We start from the raw sequence: 14,412 nt of genomic DNA, 5'->3' as shown, positions 1-14,412 counted from the left end.
GGCCCGTCGGAATCGGAAATCGGCCCGTCTCGCCCGTCGGAATCGGAAATCGGCCCGTCTTGCTTTTGTGCTTGTGCGTAAATAAATTGTGTTCATGACACCATTTCTGGTGTTGGGCTAGCGGCTAGGGTGCCGGCTTAGGATCCTGGGTTCGAATCTCGGTCGATCGCCGAATTAATGCCAGGGGGGTTGACTCAGCCTGTCATCCTTCCGAGGTCGGCTAATTGAGTACCAGTTCACTGGTAATTCCCTGTTTGTCGATAAGTCTGGAACCATTGGCCATTGTTGAAGAGGATCTGTGGTTGAGCCTGTCTTGTGGTACAAGCGTGAGTGAATAGTGAGCAAATAAAATGAGATGCAGGTCATTGGTCTTTTTTTTTCTTTTGTATACAAGATCGAGGATCGTGTAGGAGCTAACATTGATCATAAAAAGACGAACTGACACATAAAACATGTGATAAAGGGAGTGGGAGAAAAGATGGGGAGAGAGAGGGAAGCACAGAAGTACAACATCTGAGAGCAGGGACATCGGGAGATCTGTGGGAGGGAGAGGGCTTGGGGGGAGGAGGCATGGGAAGGGGGGGGTGGGGTGGGAGAGGTATAAAACACATGGACACTGCTAGGACTTCCAGGAAAGACGTTGGTATTTCAATAAAGTGGATCTGGGGTGAATTAACGGGGGTAAAAAAGATCAAGGTTTTGGATGGGGGAACATAAGAGATGGTGGTGAACAGATGTTTTAAAGACCTGGAGGGAGGAGTGTGATTGAAGAGAGTGAGGGAGTTTGTTCCAGAGGTGGGAGAAAAGAGGAATGAAAGAGTGAAGATGAATAGAGAGTCTCGATTTTGGCAGTTTAACCATAAGAGGGTTGCAGGCAGATCTTGTGCGACCTGTAGCAATATTTGGGGGACAGAGCACAGACAGATCTGGTGGAGCTAGGCGGGAGAGGAGTTGGTAGAAGGCATGAAAGACCACCAACCTGCCTGCGGTGAGTGAGTGAAAGACCCTCGGAGTTAGCTTCATCGTGGGAGATTTTAATGATTCTGAAAGCTTTGGTTTCAACAGCCTCAAGCCGAGCTAGGTGTGAGGAGGAGCACCAGCCCAGAGGGGAGAACAGTATTCCATTGAGCTGCGGATGAATTCTTTTCCCGTCAACGTCAAATTTTTTTTTCCAAATAAATACAACCTAGATCTTGAGGTGGATGTCGGTGGTTGTGATGTGGAGGTGGTTTATAGTCCTGTGGTAGTTAAACTGTGGTTGAGGCACTGCTGTGGTGGTGGTGGCAGTTTGGTTTTGGCGTGCATATGCTATTGAGGGATGGTGTGATTCTTCCGCGGCTCGTGAAAAGGAGAGTGTATCCTCCTTTAATATATACAAGAGGGGGGAATGACCGAACTGATCCCACACAATGCATATTCCCTTTGAAACCCACTCGGCATACTGTAAGGGAGGACTATCTGGACATTTAACAATGAAATAACTAACTTGGAACTATATGCCATATGCAGCTGTATGCTGTGTGCCTTTGCCAGGGGGTGATGGTTCTCAGAATTGCAAGTTAACTGGCATAAGCCCATGGTAAAAATACCATGATATAAAAAAGAAAGCCTTTTATTCTTATGCTGGTTGATAGATCTAAAAAATTAGAGGTTGTATACTTCTTAACAGCAAAGAAAAATAATAATTTCCGGAGCAAATGAGGCAGTGGTCTGTTGCCTATACAATGACTGCCTAGGTTCAATATTTTGTCGATTGAAAAAAAATGTAATATTAACCATAGGTTTGCATTAATTTGAAGCAGCTTTTACTTCATAATCTTTTCTCTCCGAGGAGGTTTACTTGTTTCAAGGTTGGACTATTGTGAAAAATATCATGTTCATATACGTAACTTGGCATCTTTTGTGGTTTTTATTTAAAAATATATTTTGAGAATTAAAGCTCATGGAAGAGTTACAACACTGAACCGATCTGGATGCAACAGAACAAGGGGAACAGTAGAGAGAGGGGTAGACACCAACAGCAGCGTCGTGTGTTAACGTTGGCAGAAAATATGATTTTGGATTTGGGATGATCTGAGATGGTGGTAAACAGCTGTCTTAAAGACCTGGAGGAAAGAATGAGATTGAAGAGGATGTGGAAGTTGGTTCTGCAGGCAGTAAAAAAAACAGGAACAAATGAGTGGAGGTGAGCAGTAATTCTGGATTTTGGGGGTTTCACCAGAAGGGGGTTGATGGTGGGGACCATGTGCACCTTGCAGAAACAGGGAGACAAAGCATGAAAAGATGAGTGTGCAAGACCAGAAAGGAGATAGTGGGAGACAGAGACCACCGACTTGTCTGCAATTTGAAAGTGATCGCTGACCATAGACTCAGCTTCATCGTGGGAGATTCCAATTTAAGGCCTTGGTTTTCACAGCATCAAGCTGAGCAAGGTGTGAGGCAGGGGTACTCCATCAAGCTACGGATGAAGGCTTTCAAAGTGGATATGAGTTCAGGTGTGCCAAGGAAGGACTTTGTACGATGCAGGATGCTCGATGGGTTTTGGAGGCCAAATTTGAAATATGGTTTGCCCAAGAAAGATCATGGCTGATGGTGAGACCTGGGAGTTTCAGTGACTGAATTTTCTCAAGAAGGTTGTTAAGAAAGTATATTAGGGGGTTGGTGGGGGTAGGGGGGTGTTGACCACAGTGTTATTTTGGGGGAGATAGTGAGAGTGTGAGATTTGTCAGGATTGAAACACATATTCCAAGTGTTTGACCAGCTTGTGATTTTTTTTAAAGGTCTAAATAAAGGGAAGAGGCTGCATCCTGCCTGTCTAACAGATGAGGGATGTGAGATCGTTGATGAATATTAGGAATAGGACTGGGCCCAGAACATTGCCTTGGGGCACTCGAGAGAGAGAGAGAGAGAGAGAGAGAAAGAGAAAGAGAAAGAGAAAGAGAAAGAGAAAGAGAAAGAGAAAGAAAGAATGAATGAATATGAAAGCAAGCCATGTGTGAAGTTGGCCTTAGATGCTGTAGGCGGGAGTTTGGAGAGCAAGGCAGGTGTGAGAATGTATAAGAAAGCTCAAGATATGTCTGGAGAGATGACCCTGATCTCATGTCTGACATTGATGGCCTCCATCCATTGTTGGGTGAGTATAAGCAGCATGTCCAAGGTCGAGTGACCTGGTAATGAATTTGAATTGGTGATCTGAGATGAGGTCGTTGGAGAAAAGGAAAGATTTTATGCAGTATCAACTGTGATAATGGATTCCATCACCTGAGTGAACTTCCAGATTTCCAGATGCACTGGCAGTTCTCTAAGAATAGCTAGAGAGATGTTGACTGTCACAAGCATATGATCAGATGAACCAATTGGAGCAGGAGACATTTGCAGGGACGTTTGTACCAAGTCCAGAATGGAGGATTTCTCATTGAGAGAAATCCGGTTGGGAAAATTCACAGGTTGAGCCGTCCTATGGAGTCCAGAATTCCATCGCTGAAGTGCCATGGCTGGTGCGAGAGGTACAAACACCCAGCCAAATTGCATGGTGACAATGATTGAAATCACCAGATATGAGGAAGAGAGAGTTGGGATGAGTGGTTTATAGTTGGTCCTTGCCTTCTGAGACAGATGTAGATGGAGTCGTCACTGTTTGGAGGACGGTATAACACAGACAAACAACTCGAATGCTTAACCCTGCCTTTCGCTTCGTGGGCGGGCGCAGGGTAATAATTGCATAATGAAAACAAATAAATGATAATCGTAAATTAATTAATTTCTTAATCAATTGTCGAATAGCATACCTAAACCATTGGTGTTTCATCTGAATCGGTAACTTTTTGAAAATTGATTAATCAAGTGTTAAATTGAATAATTAAATAACTAATCGATTAATTGATTTATTGATAAATCAGAAATAGCCTTTACAGCCAAATCACTTGGTCATTGTGGTGTCCAAATATCAGCTTCCTAACTCAAAAGCGGAGGGGATGTCGCAGCCAAAGGTACTCCTGGAGGTTTGGAGGTGTCAGATCAGTACAAGGGTAGTGAGAAATTGAGTTATTGATGTAAAGTGCAACTCCGACGCTGGTGCTGTGATCAGGCCTCTCAAATTTGAGGAGACAATAGCTGGGTAGAGACACAAAGCAGTCAGGAATGTCCTGTGGGAAGAAGGATTCTGTTAAGCAGTTGATTCAGCAACTGCCTGGATTGAGAGATCTGTCAGATTGGAGCAGAGACCTTGGATGTTTGAGGTCGACACAGTTAGGGACAGGGAGGAGGCGTTGGGAGGTGCAGGACGTGGGAGAAAATGAGGGGGAAGCTTTGAGGGGGTGGGGTGAGAAGGTATGTACAAATGGGGGACATGAAGTTTTGAGGGTAGATGCGGAACGAGGGGATATGAAGTGGAGGGATGCTAATTCCAAATTCCCCAAATTGGATAAATGGAGATAAAGATCATGGGATGGGTGATAATAATTTTTTAAGGCACAGAGAAATGTGGTGCTGTAGATATGGATATGGGAGGAGGGATGATGGACCAAGCGCTGAGCTGACACAGTTTTTGAAAATAATCTATGAAGAGTAATGAATGAATGAATGAATGATCGTTTTAAGGCCATTTCCCCCGCTGGAGCGGGGGTTAGCCTTGCGGAGCCCATGACAATCATGGTTCCCTGTTTGAGGCAGTTTTTTTTTGTTTTTTTTTTTTAAATTAAACACGGAATTAAACACGTAATACGGAAGAAAAATAAAAACGTGGGGGGTGGGGGGAGGTATATCTGACAGAGAAATAAGGAAAGTGAAGAATTTTAAAATGCTTTTAAAGGAAGGTGGAATATGCATTTATATTCAATGAAGGTTTAGTTTGGAGATATTGAGAAAAGGGAGAAAAAAATGAAGTTCAGGAAGTACAGGCAGAAGGAAATTCAAGTAGAATGGAAATTTTTTTTGGCTCAGACCGTAAAGGAGGGTTTACCGTGGGAGTTGTTGTATGCAGATGATCTGGTGTTGATTGCGGAAAGTATGGATGGACTGAAGGAAAAGATGAACAAGTGGAAGGAATGTATGGAGACAAAAGGTCTGAAGGTGAATATCGGAAAGACAAAGGTGATGGCAAGTGGTAAAGCATGTGGTGAGGTGGAAAGAACTGGGAAGTGGCCGTGTGCTGTGTGTAGGAAGGGTGTCGGAGTGAACTCCATTCAATGTACAATGTGTGCTGAGTGGGTTCATCAAAAATGTAGTGGTCTGAGAGGGTCATTAACCAGTGTGGCAGCTACATTCAAATGTAAGGTGTGCACAGAGGGAGCTGCAGATGGAGGAAATGTTGAGTTGGATCTTGGAGACGGCGTGAAGCTGGAAGGTGTGAAAACATTTTGCTACCTCGGAGACATGCTGAATGGAGAAGGTGGATCAGACTCGGCAACGGTTGCTCGAGTGAGATGTGCATGGAAGAAGTTTCGGGAACTGAGTGGCGTGCTGATGAGGAGGAGAGTGTCGCTGAAGCTGAAGGGAAAGGTGTATGCTGCATGTGTGAGAAGTGTTATGATTTATGGGAGCGAGACATGGGTAATGAACGTAGAGCAGCAACGAAGGCTGGAAAGGGTGGAAATGCGAATGGTTCGATGGATGTGCGGAGTATCGTTGAGAGAGAGGAAGACAAATGATGAATTGCGAAAGATGATGGGAATATTGCCTGTGATTGATGCTGTGAAGAGGAACAGGTTGAGATGGTTTGGTCATGTATTGAGGAAGGATGAAAGTGACTGGTTGAGAAGAGTGATGGAAGTTAATGTAGAAGGAAGTAGAGGACGGGGAAGACCGAGAAAGACTTGGCTAAAGATGGTGGAAGAAGAAATGCGGGCAAGGGGGTTAACAAGGAGAGATGCAGAAAATAGGGCAAAATGGAGAAGATTGTCATGGGGACCGCAAGGCTAACCCCCGCTCTAGCAGGGAACATGGCCTTAAAATGCATGTTGTGTGTGTTGTTGTATTCAATGAAGGTTTAGTTTGGAGATATTGAGAAAAGGGAGAAAAAAATGAAGTTCAGGAAGTACAGGCAGAAGGAAATTCAAGTAGAATGGAAATTTTTTTTGGTTTCTTTTCATTTTTTTTAAGCGAGGAGGGGAAATGGGATAATTTTGAGTAGATGGAAGAAAGATACCCAGAGATTTACCCAAGATAGAAGCAAGATAGCATGATAACTTTTTATATCTGAGGAAAGGCCATGTCAAGCCTTGAACAATACAAAATGAATACACAAACAACGACTGAACATTAAATATTGCACGGGACACAACAGAAACACCGAGACAAAGACACAACATAAAAACATGACAAATCCAGTTCGGAAAACTCAGATTTTCACCAGTACGTGCAATATTGGAGAAGAGGTGGTTAAAAAAAAAAAGGAAGAAACCACCAGCCTCCCTGCGATATGAAAGCAATAGACCTTGAGCTTCGGCCTCCTTACAGGATACTTCAATAATTTTGTGAGCTTTACATTCCACAGAACCTGGGAGAGACAGATGTGATGCTGGGGTACCAGCCCACAGTGGAGAGCAGTACTCCATTGAGTTAAGGAAAAATACGTTGCAAACTGAGTAGCTATGTTTTCCCAAGAAAATACTTGAATCGACGGAGGTTGCCCAGTCTATCACATGCAGAACAAGGGCATTCATGATCAGTGCCATTTTTGTAAAATACAAGGACAGTCATTCGATGATTTGCCAATAAAAAAAAATGGAAACTTCTGGGGTTGTATGTTGATATTAGCGACGGATTGATGAATCTAATCTCTCGCCGCCACCTCCCTCCCCCTACTCCTTTTTGTCTGCCAGCCGACACGGCCGCATGGACCTGTGCTTACTGCCAATGGCAAGAACCCTATAATGGAGCTGAATGAGAAGCGGCGTGGACTGAACTATGTTGTCACTTCAGAAAGTGGTGGCAGTCATGACAAGCAGTTCTTTGTAGAGGTCTGTTGTAAAATATGCTTTCAACCTTTTTAAACTGCATATCTTGCCATTATATAATTATCAATTTGGTTTGCTGTTTCTATAACTATTTTCTCAAATTGTATGGAATACATGGGTATGGATAAGTCATGTGTGCAGCGCTTCACCTTGTCATAGTGGTCTATCTTGGACAAGGAAGTCAGTGCAAGCCAAAACAACCCTCTTCTCAAAATATGCTTTGGTATAATTGCCCTTTCCAAGTGATTGTGAAAAAAACGAGAGCATCAGCTTAACCTGTTAACCCTTACCAAAGAACATCTTGCTCCAAAAGTAGTTTCCTCTTGGTACAGCACCACATGACCTTTGTTAGTTTTGATTTTACTCCACCAGAGTGGATGTCAAACTGGACCCCTCAGTAGGTTTGGGTGATGATTTGCATCTCAAAATTTCAAAATCTTCAGTTTACGATACCGCACACCATTTTTTCCATTACCAAATGTGACGACATATCGATAGTTTGAAAAATGTAATGTGATGTTGACGATTTTTGGAACATCTTTTTTTTTTCTTATGAACATGAAAGCCAACAGAATCTTGTTTCTCACAGTCTGAGAGTCCTTTAGGTGCTTTCTTGCAAACTCCAAGCGGGCTTTCATGTGTCTTTCACTGAGGCGAGGCTTCCGTCTGGCCACTCTGCCATAAATCCCAGATTGGTGGAGTGTTGCAGTGATGGTTGTCCTTCTGGAAGTTTCTCCCATCTCCACACAGGATCTCTAGAGCTCAGCCAGAGTGACCATCGAGTTATTGGTCACCTCTATTACCAAGGCCCTTCTCCCCCGATTGCTCAGTTTGGCCGGGGGGCCAGCTCGACGAAGAGTCCTGGTTGTTCGAAACTTCTCCCATTTAAGAATTATGGAGGCCACTGTGCTCTTGGGAACCTTCAATGCAGCAGAGATTTTTTTTTGTAGGCTTCCCCAAATCTGTACCTCGACACAATCCTGTCTCTGAGCTCTGCAGGCAGTTCCTTCGACCTCATGGCTTGGTTTTTGCTCTGATATGCATTGTCAGCTGTGAGACCTTATATAGACAGGTGTGTGCCTTTCCCAATCATGTCCAATCAATTGAATTTATCACAGGTGGACCCCAATCAAGGTTTAGAAACATCTCAAAGAAGATCAAGAGAAATGGGAGGCACCTGAGCTAAATTTCAAGTGTCATAACAACGGGTCTGAATACTTATGTCAATGTGATTTTTCAGTTTTTTCTTTTTAATAAATTCGCAAAACTTTCTAAAATCCTGTTTTCTCTTTGTCATTATGGGGTATTGAGTGTAGATTGATGAGGGGAAAAAATGCATTTAAACGATTTCAGCAAAAGGCTGCAACATAGCAAAATGTGAAAAAAGTGAAGGGGTCTGAATACTTTCTGAATGCACTATATATACAGTCACGTGAAAAAGTAAGTACATCCCATGTAAAGTTTTGCTTTTTTCAACATATTTCAACATACAGCTATTTGATCTTCATTTCAACAATATTGATAGATAAAGGTGATATACAACAAACAACAACAGCAGGCATTTTAAGGCCATTTTCGCTGCAAGAGTGGCGGTTAGCCTTGCGGTCCCCATGACAATGTTCTCCATTTTGCCCTATTTTCTGCATCTCCCCTTGTTAACCCCCTTGCCCGCATTTCTTCTTCGACCATCTTTAGCCAAGTCTTTCTCGGTCTTCCCTGTCCTCTACTTCCTTCTACATTCATTCCCATCACTCTTTTCAACCAGTCACTTTCATCCTTCCTCAACACATGACCAAACCATCTCAACCTGTTTCTCTTCACAGCATCCATCACAGGCTCTATTCCCATCATCTTTCACAATTCATCATTTGTCTTCCTCTCTCTCAACGATACTCCACACATCCACCGAACCATTCACATTTCCACCCTTTCCAGCCTTCGTTGCTGCTCTACGTTCATTACCCGTGTCTCACTCCCATAAATCATAACACTTCTCACACATGCAGCATACACCTTTCCCTTCAGCTTCAATGACACTCCCCTCCTCGTCAGCACGCCACTCAGTTCCCGAAACTTCTTCCATGCACATCTCACTCGAGCAGCCGTTGAAGAGTCTGATCCACCTCCATTCAGCATGTCTCCAAGGTAACAAAATGTTTTCACACCTTCCAGCTCCACACCATCTCCAAGATCCAACTCAACATTTCCTCCATCTGCAGCTTCCTCTGTGCACACCTTACACTTGAATGTAGCTGCCACACTGGTTAATGACCCTCTCAAACCACTACATTTTTGATGAACCCACTCAGCGCACATTGTACATTGAATGGAATTCACTCCGACACCATTCCTGCACACAGCACACGGCCACTTCCCAGTTCTTTCCACCTCACCACATGCTTTACCACTTGCCATCACCTTCGTTTTTCCGATATTCACCTTCAGACCTTTTGTCTCCATACATTCCTTCCACTTGTTCATCTTCTCCTTCAGTCCATCCATACTTTCTGCAATCAACACCAGATGATCTGCATACAACAACTCCCACGGTAAACCCTCCTTTACATTCTGAGCCAGCACATCCATCACAGCTACAAATAGTAGTGGACTTAGTACCGACCCCTGATGCCCTCCCACCTTCACCTCAAATTCACCACTGTTCCCGTCGTTCGTCCTTACAGCTGTGCGCGCTCTTTTGTACATTGCCATCACTACTCTGATCAACCATTCCTCCACTCCTAACGTCCTCAATGCCCATGTCACTACTTCATGTGGAACCCTATCGAATGCTTTCTCCAGATCAACAAACCCAAGAAACAACTTCTGCCTGTTCTCCATATACTTCTCCTGCAACTGCCTCACAATAAAAAGCGCGTCTGTCGTTCCTCTTCCTGGCATAAATCCAAACTGCATTTCGTCAATCTTCACTTTCTTCCTTATCCTCCTCTCCAACACCCTTTCCAATACCTTCATTCCATGCTCCAATAACTTTATCACTCGATACGAGCCACAGTCCAGAGGGTCACCTTTCCCCTTGTATAGAGGGACGAGGGTACTCAGTTCCCACCCCACTGGAATGCGGCCTTCTTTCACCACCAGATTGCAGATCTCTGTCATTCTCTTCACACCCCAATTTCCCGCTGCCTTCAACATATCTCCCACAACTCCCGTCGGCCCTCCCGCTTTTCTACTCTTCATTGCTTTTATCGCTTCCTCCACTTCCTTCTTGGTTATCTTCTCTGCCGGTCCTAAAACTGGGTTACTCTCTATGTTGCCATCCCATTCATTCTCTGCATTCAACAGTATTTCCATATGCAGTGGAACCTTGACTTACGAGTTTAATTCGTTCTGTGACCGAGCTCGTAACTCAATTTGCTCGTTTCTCAAATCAAATTTCCCCATTAAAATGCATTGAAATGCTATTAATCCGTTCCAGCCCGCCAAAAACCACACCAATTTTTTTTTAAATATGCAGTATATATAAAAATATCTCGCGCTTTATATTTCACCTGTATGCAGCATACAAGTTGGCAGGATGGCCTGGACTGGAGGTACGCACACTTGACTCTAAACTGTCCAGCCTGGGTTTGAAACCCGACCCAGCTATAACCTGTCATGTCGGTGTTTCACAGGCAGGGTGATTCATCAATGTGTGTACCGCTAAACTGGGCGCCCCGTTTGCGTCCCATTAGTTGTTGGATGTTAAGGATCTCACCGTGTCTTCCACAAAGAGAAGGCGAGCTATCGCCGGCACTCTGAACAAGTTGTGGCCTGGCATGCTCTTCTCCTCTGCCGTTATATACGTCCTCCTCGGCATCTTTTTCCAGAAGAGCCCTGTCTCGTCACAGTTGAAGATTTGCTGGGGGATGTATCGTTCGGCTTCTATCAGTTCGGCAAAAGTTATAATAAAATCTTCAGCTGCCTTCACATCTGCCTCGCCAAGTCGACAACACGCACACCTCGCTCATGTTTTTCGACGATTGCGTGTTTTATATCCAAGCACATCATCCTCTTCTTCTTCTCAGTACTGCCCTTGGCACTCAATTACTTAGGACCCATGGTTAAAACTAAGAAATTTTCCAAAATAACCAACATGCGAAAACAAAACAGCAGCGATATACGGCAGATATGCTTGCACGGCAAGATAACCACGTGACCGGAACCCACCTGGTGGCGGGTGGCGTAAGCTCGTAACTCAGATCTCGGCTCGCATCTCAAAGCAATAAACCGCCCGAGCGACGGCTCGTATCTCGGAAAACTCGTAAGTTGCTGCACTCGTAAGTCAAGGTTCCACTGTATCTCTTCCATCTTCCTTTAATTACATCTGGGTCCACAACAATTTGTCCCACTTCATCCTTCAAGCAACTCACCCCCATCACATCACACCTCTCTTTCGCTATCTGCTTTGCAATCCTGAATACCGCTCCCTGACCCTCTTCCGAATCCAAGCGTTCTCCGAACATTTTCCTACATGCCTCCTGTGCCTTTGCTACCTCTTTCTTTGCAGACTTCTTCGCTGCCTTTTTTTTTTGTTTTTTTTGTTTTTTGTATACAAGATCGAGGCTCGTGAAAGAGCTACCATTAATCACACAAAAAGACAAACCGACACACAAAACACAAAAAACAAGGGGAGCGGCAGACAAGATGGGGAGAGAGGGGGAAGGACACAAACACAACATTTGAGAGCAGGGACATCGGGAGGACTTGGGGGGAGGTGGGAGAGGAATAAAACATATGAACACTGCAAGGACTCTGGGGTGAATTACTGGGGGTAGAAAAGATCAAGGTTTTCGATGGGGGAAGATAAGAGATGGTGGTGAACAGCTGTTTTAAAGACCTGGAGGGAGGAGTGGGATTGAAGGGAGTGGGGGAGTTTGTTCCAGAGGCGGGAGAAAAGGGGAATGAAAGAGTGAAGGTGAGCAGAGAGCCTAGACTTTGGCAGTTTAACCATAAGAGGGTTGCAGGCAGATCTTGTGCGACCTGAAGGAATATTGGGGGGACAGAGCACAGAGAGAGCTGGGGGAGCAAGGCCGGAGAGGAGTCGGTAGAAGACAGAAAGACCACCAACCTGCCTGCGGTGAGTGAGTGAAAGGCCCTCGGAGTTGACTACATCGCAGGAGATTCCAATGATTCTGAAAGCTTTGGCCTCAACAGCATGAAGCCGAGCAAGGTGTGAGGCAGGAGCACCAGCCCAGAGGGGGGAACAGTATTCCATTGAGCTGCGGATGAAAGCCTTGTATGTGGTGAGGAGTTCAGCTGTGTCAAGGAAGGACTTCGCATGACGGAGGATGCCCAGTCGGCGACTGGCTTTGGAGGCCAGCTTGGAAATGTGGTTTTCCCAAGAAAGATCATGGCAGATAGTGAGACCCAAAAGCTTGAGCGACAGAACTTCTTGGAGAAGATTGTTGAGAAAGTAGATGGGAGGGTTGTCCAGTCGGTCCTTTCGGAGAGACATTGTAAGAGTGTGAGATTTGTCAGGATTGAAAGACATGTTCCACTTGTTTGACCAGTCTGTGATTTTGTCCAGGTCTGCAGAGAGTGAGGAGGCTGCAGACAGCCGATCTGAGGGATGAGGAATGGAGCGGCAGATAGTGGAGTCATCAGCAAAGAGATAGAGAGGATTTTCCAGAGAGTCGGAGAGGTTGGCGTCAGGAAGGGCAAGCCTTATACATTTCATGGTCTGCCTTTTCTGCCCCCATACCCTTCGCCTTCTGCCACTCCTTGAACTTCTTCCTCTTCTTGTCAATCTTCTTTCCAACTTCATCATCCCACCACCATGTTTCCGAGTGCCTCGGTGGTCCTTTTGTCCATCCACATACCTCACCAACGGCTCCCAACAGACTATCTTTCATTGACATCCAATCTCTTTCAAGCTCAACCACATCATCCTCCACCATACTCAGCCTCTCTTTTAATGCCTCCCTCACTGTCACCTCTTTCAACCTCCACACCTTCATTCTCGGTTGGTACTTCACCCGCCGAGCTCTCCTCGCACCTTTCACCCTTATGTCGCAGACAACCAAGTGGTGCTCTGAAACAGCCTCCTCCCCCGGGATCACCTTTGTGTCCCGGAGGTGCCCCCTATCTCGCCTACGCACCAGCAGGTAGTCAACGGTTGTCGTTGACCCACCTGAAGTGTATGTAACAAACTTATTATCCTCTTTCTGGAACTGATTATTACAAATCAGCTCCATCAGCAAACTCCAAAATCCTTTCACCTTCTCCATTTCTCACACCATATCCGTAACCCCCATGAACTCCCTCAAAACCGTCCATACTCCTTCCCACATGTCCATTTAGGTGTCCTCCGACCACAACAACGTCCTCGTCTTTCACGTTTTCCATCAGCTTCTCTATCGCACACCAGAACTTGTCCTTCTCTTCATCGCTCCGACCAACCTGCAGAGCATATCCCGAGATGATGTTCACCAAGAGCTTTCCAATCATCATTTTCACCATCATCAACCTTTCACTCACTCTAGTCACACTCACCACACTGTCTACAAACTCCTCAGAAAACAGGACACCAACACCATTCACGCTCTCCAGGCACCCTTGCCACACAAACTTGTATTTCTGTCCCTGCCTACCCTTCACCATTCTCACACCACTTCCCTTCCATCTCGTCTCCTGCACACAACATATGTCCACTCTTCTTCTGACCAATACTTCCACCACTTCTCCTGATCTCCCTGTCATTGTCTCTACATTCCATGTCCCAAACCTCAGAAACCGATCTCAACGTCGGGCATCAGACGTTTCAACTTCATAAATGGAGTGATTTCCACCCTTGCTTCGATTGGGTTCCCCACCTTGAGTTTTGACGAGAGGGAGTGGGGTCCCCCACGGGGTACTTCGGGCTGTACCCTGCCCATATGTAGTCATCATTGTCATGGTTCTCTTTTTGAGGCAATGTTTTTATGGCCGGATGCCCTTCCTGACGCCAACCCTTTTAGTCGCCTCTTTCGACACGCAGGGATACGGTGTACCTATTATAAACCGGGGTATACACTGTCTACATATGTCCACCTTGTATAAAGGTGATATCATATAACAAATATCATGAAACATTTACATTTTGTCGTCCATTGTATAATTTAAATAAACATAAATGCAAATTTCGCATGTGGAAAAAGTAAGTGCACCCTTGGTTCTAATAGGTGGTATTGCCCCCTTTGGCAGAAACAACATCAAGTAGGTGTTTCTTATAACTGTCTACCAGTCTCTGACATCGACTGGGAGAAATTTTTGCCCACTCCTCCATGCAGAATTCTTTCAGCCATGCGATGTTTGATGGGTTTCTTGCATGCACAGCTCGTTTCAAATCCCCCCACAACATCTCGATGGGACTTAGATCCAGGCTTTGACTTGGCCATTCCAGAACCCTCCATTTCTTTCTTTTCAGCCATTCCTTGGTGGATTTACTGGTATGTTTAGGGTCATTGTCATGTTGCAA

General features: G+C 45.0%; 1 protein-coding gene across 11 annotated transcripts in view; it reads left to right on the top strand.

The window, feature by feature from the left end:
- Positions 1–14,412, top strand: part of LOC137432741 (spermatid perinuclear RNA-binding protein-like) — a 130,579-nt gene that overhangs the window by 104,037 nt on the left and 12,130 nt on the right. For all 11 annotated transcript variants that reach the window (XM_078783555.1, XM_068124894.2, XM_078783560.1 and 8 more), the window contains one exon: positions 6,822–6,959. In XM_078783555.1, coding sequence (XP_078639681.1) covers positions 6,822–6,959 — 138 coding nt within the window. The remainder of the gene's footprint in view (positions 1–6,821; positions 6,960–14,412) is intronic.

This window comes from Myxine glutinosa, chromosome 8, assembly GCF_964187855.1.
Source record: "Myxine glutinosa chromosome 8, kmMyxGlut1.1, whole genome shotgun sequence".
Classification (NCBI taxonomy): domain Eukaryota; kingdom Metazoa; phylum Chordata; class Myxini; order Myxiniformes; family Myxinidae; genus Myxine; species Myxine glutinosa.
This window is presented reverse-complemented; position numbering and strand designations above follow the sequence as displayed.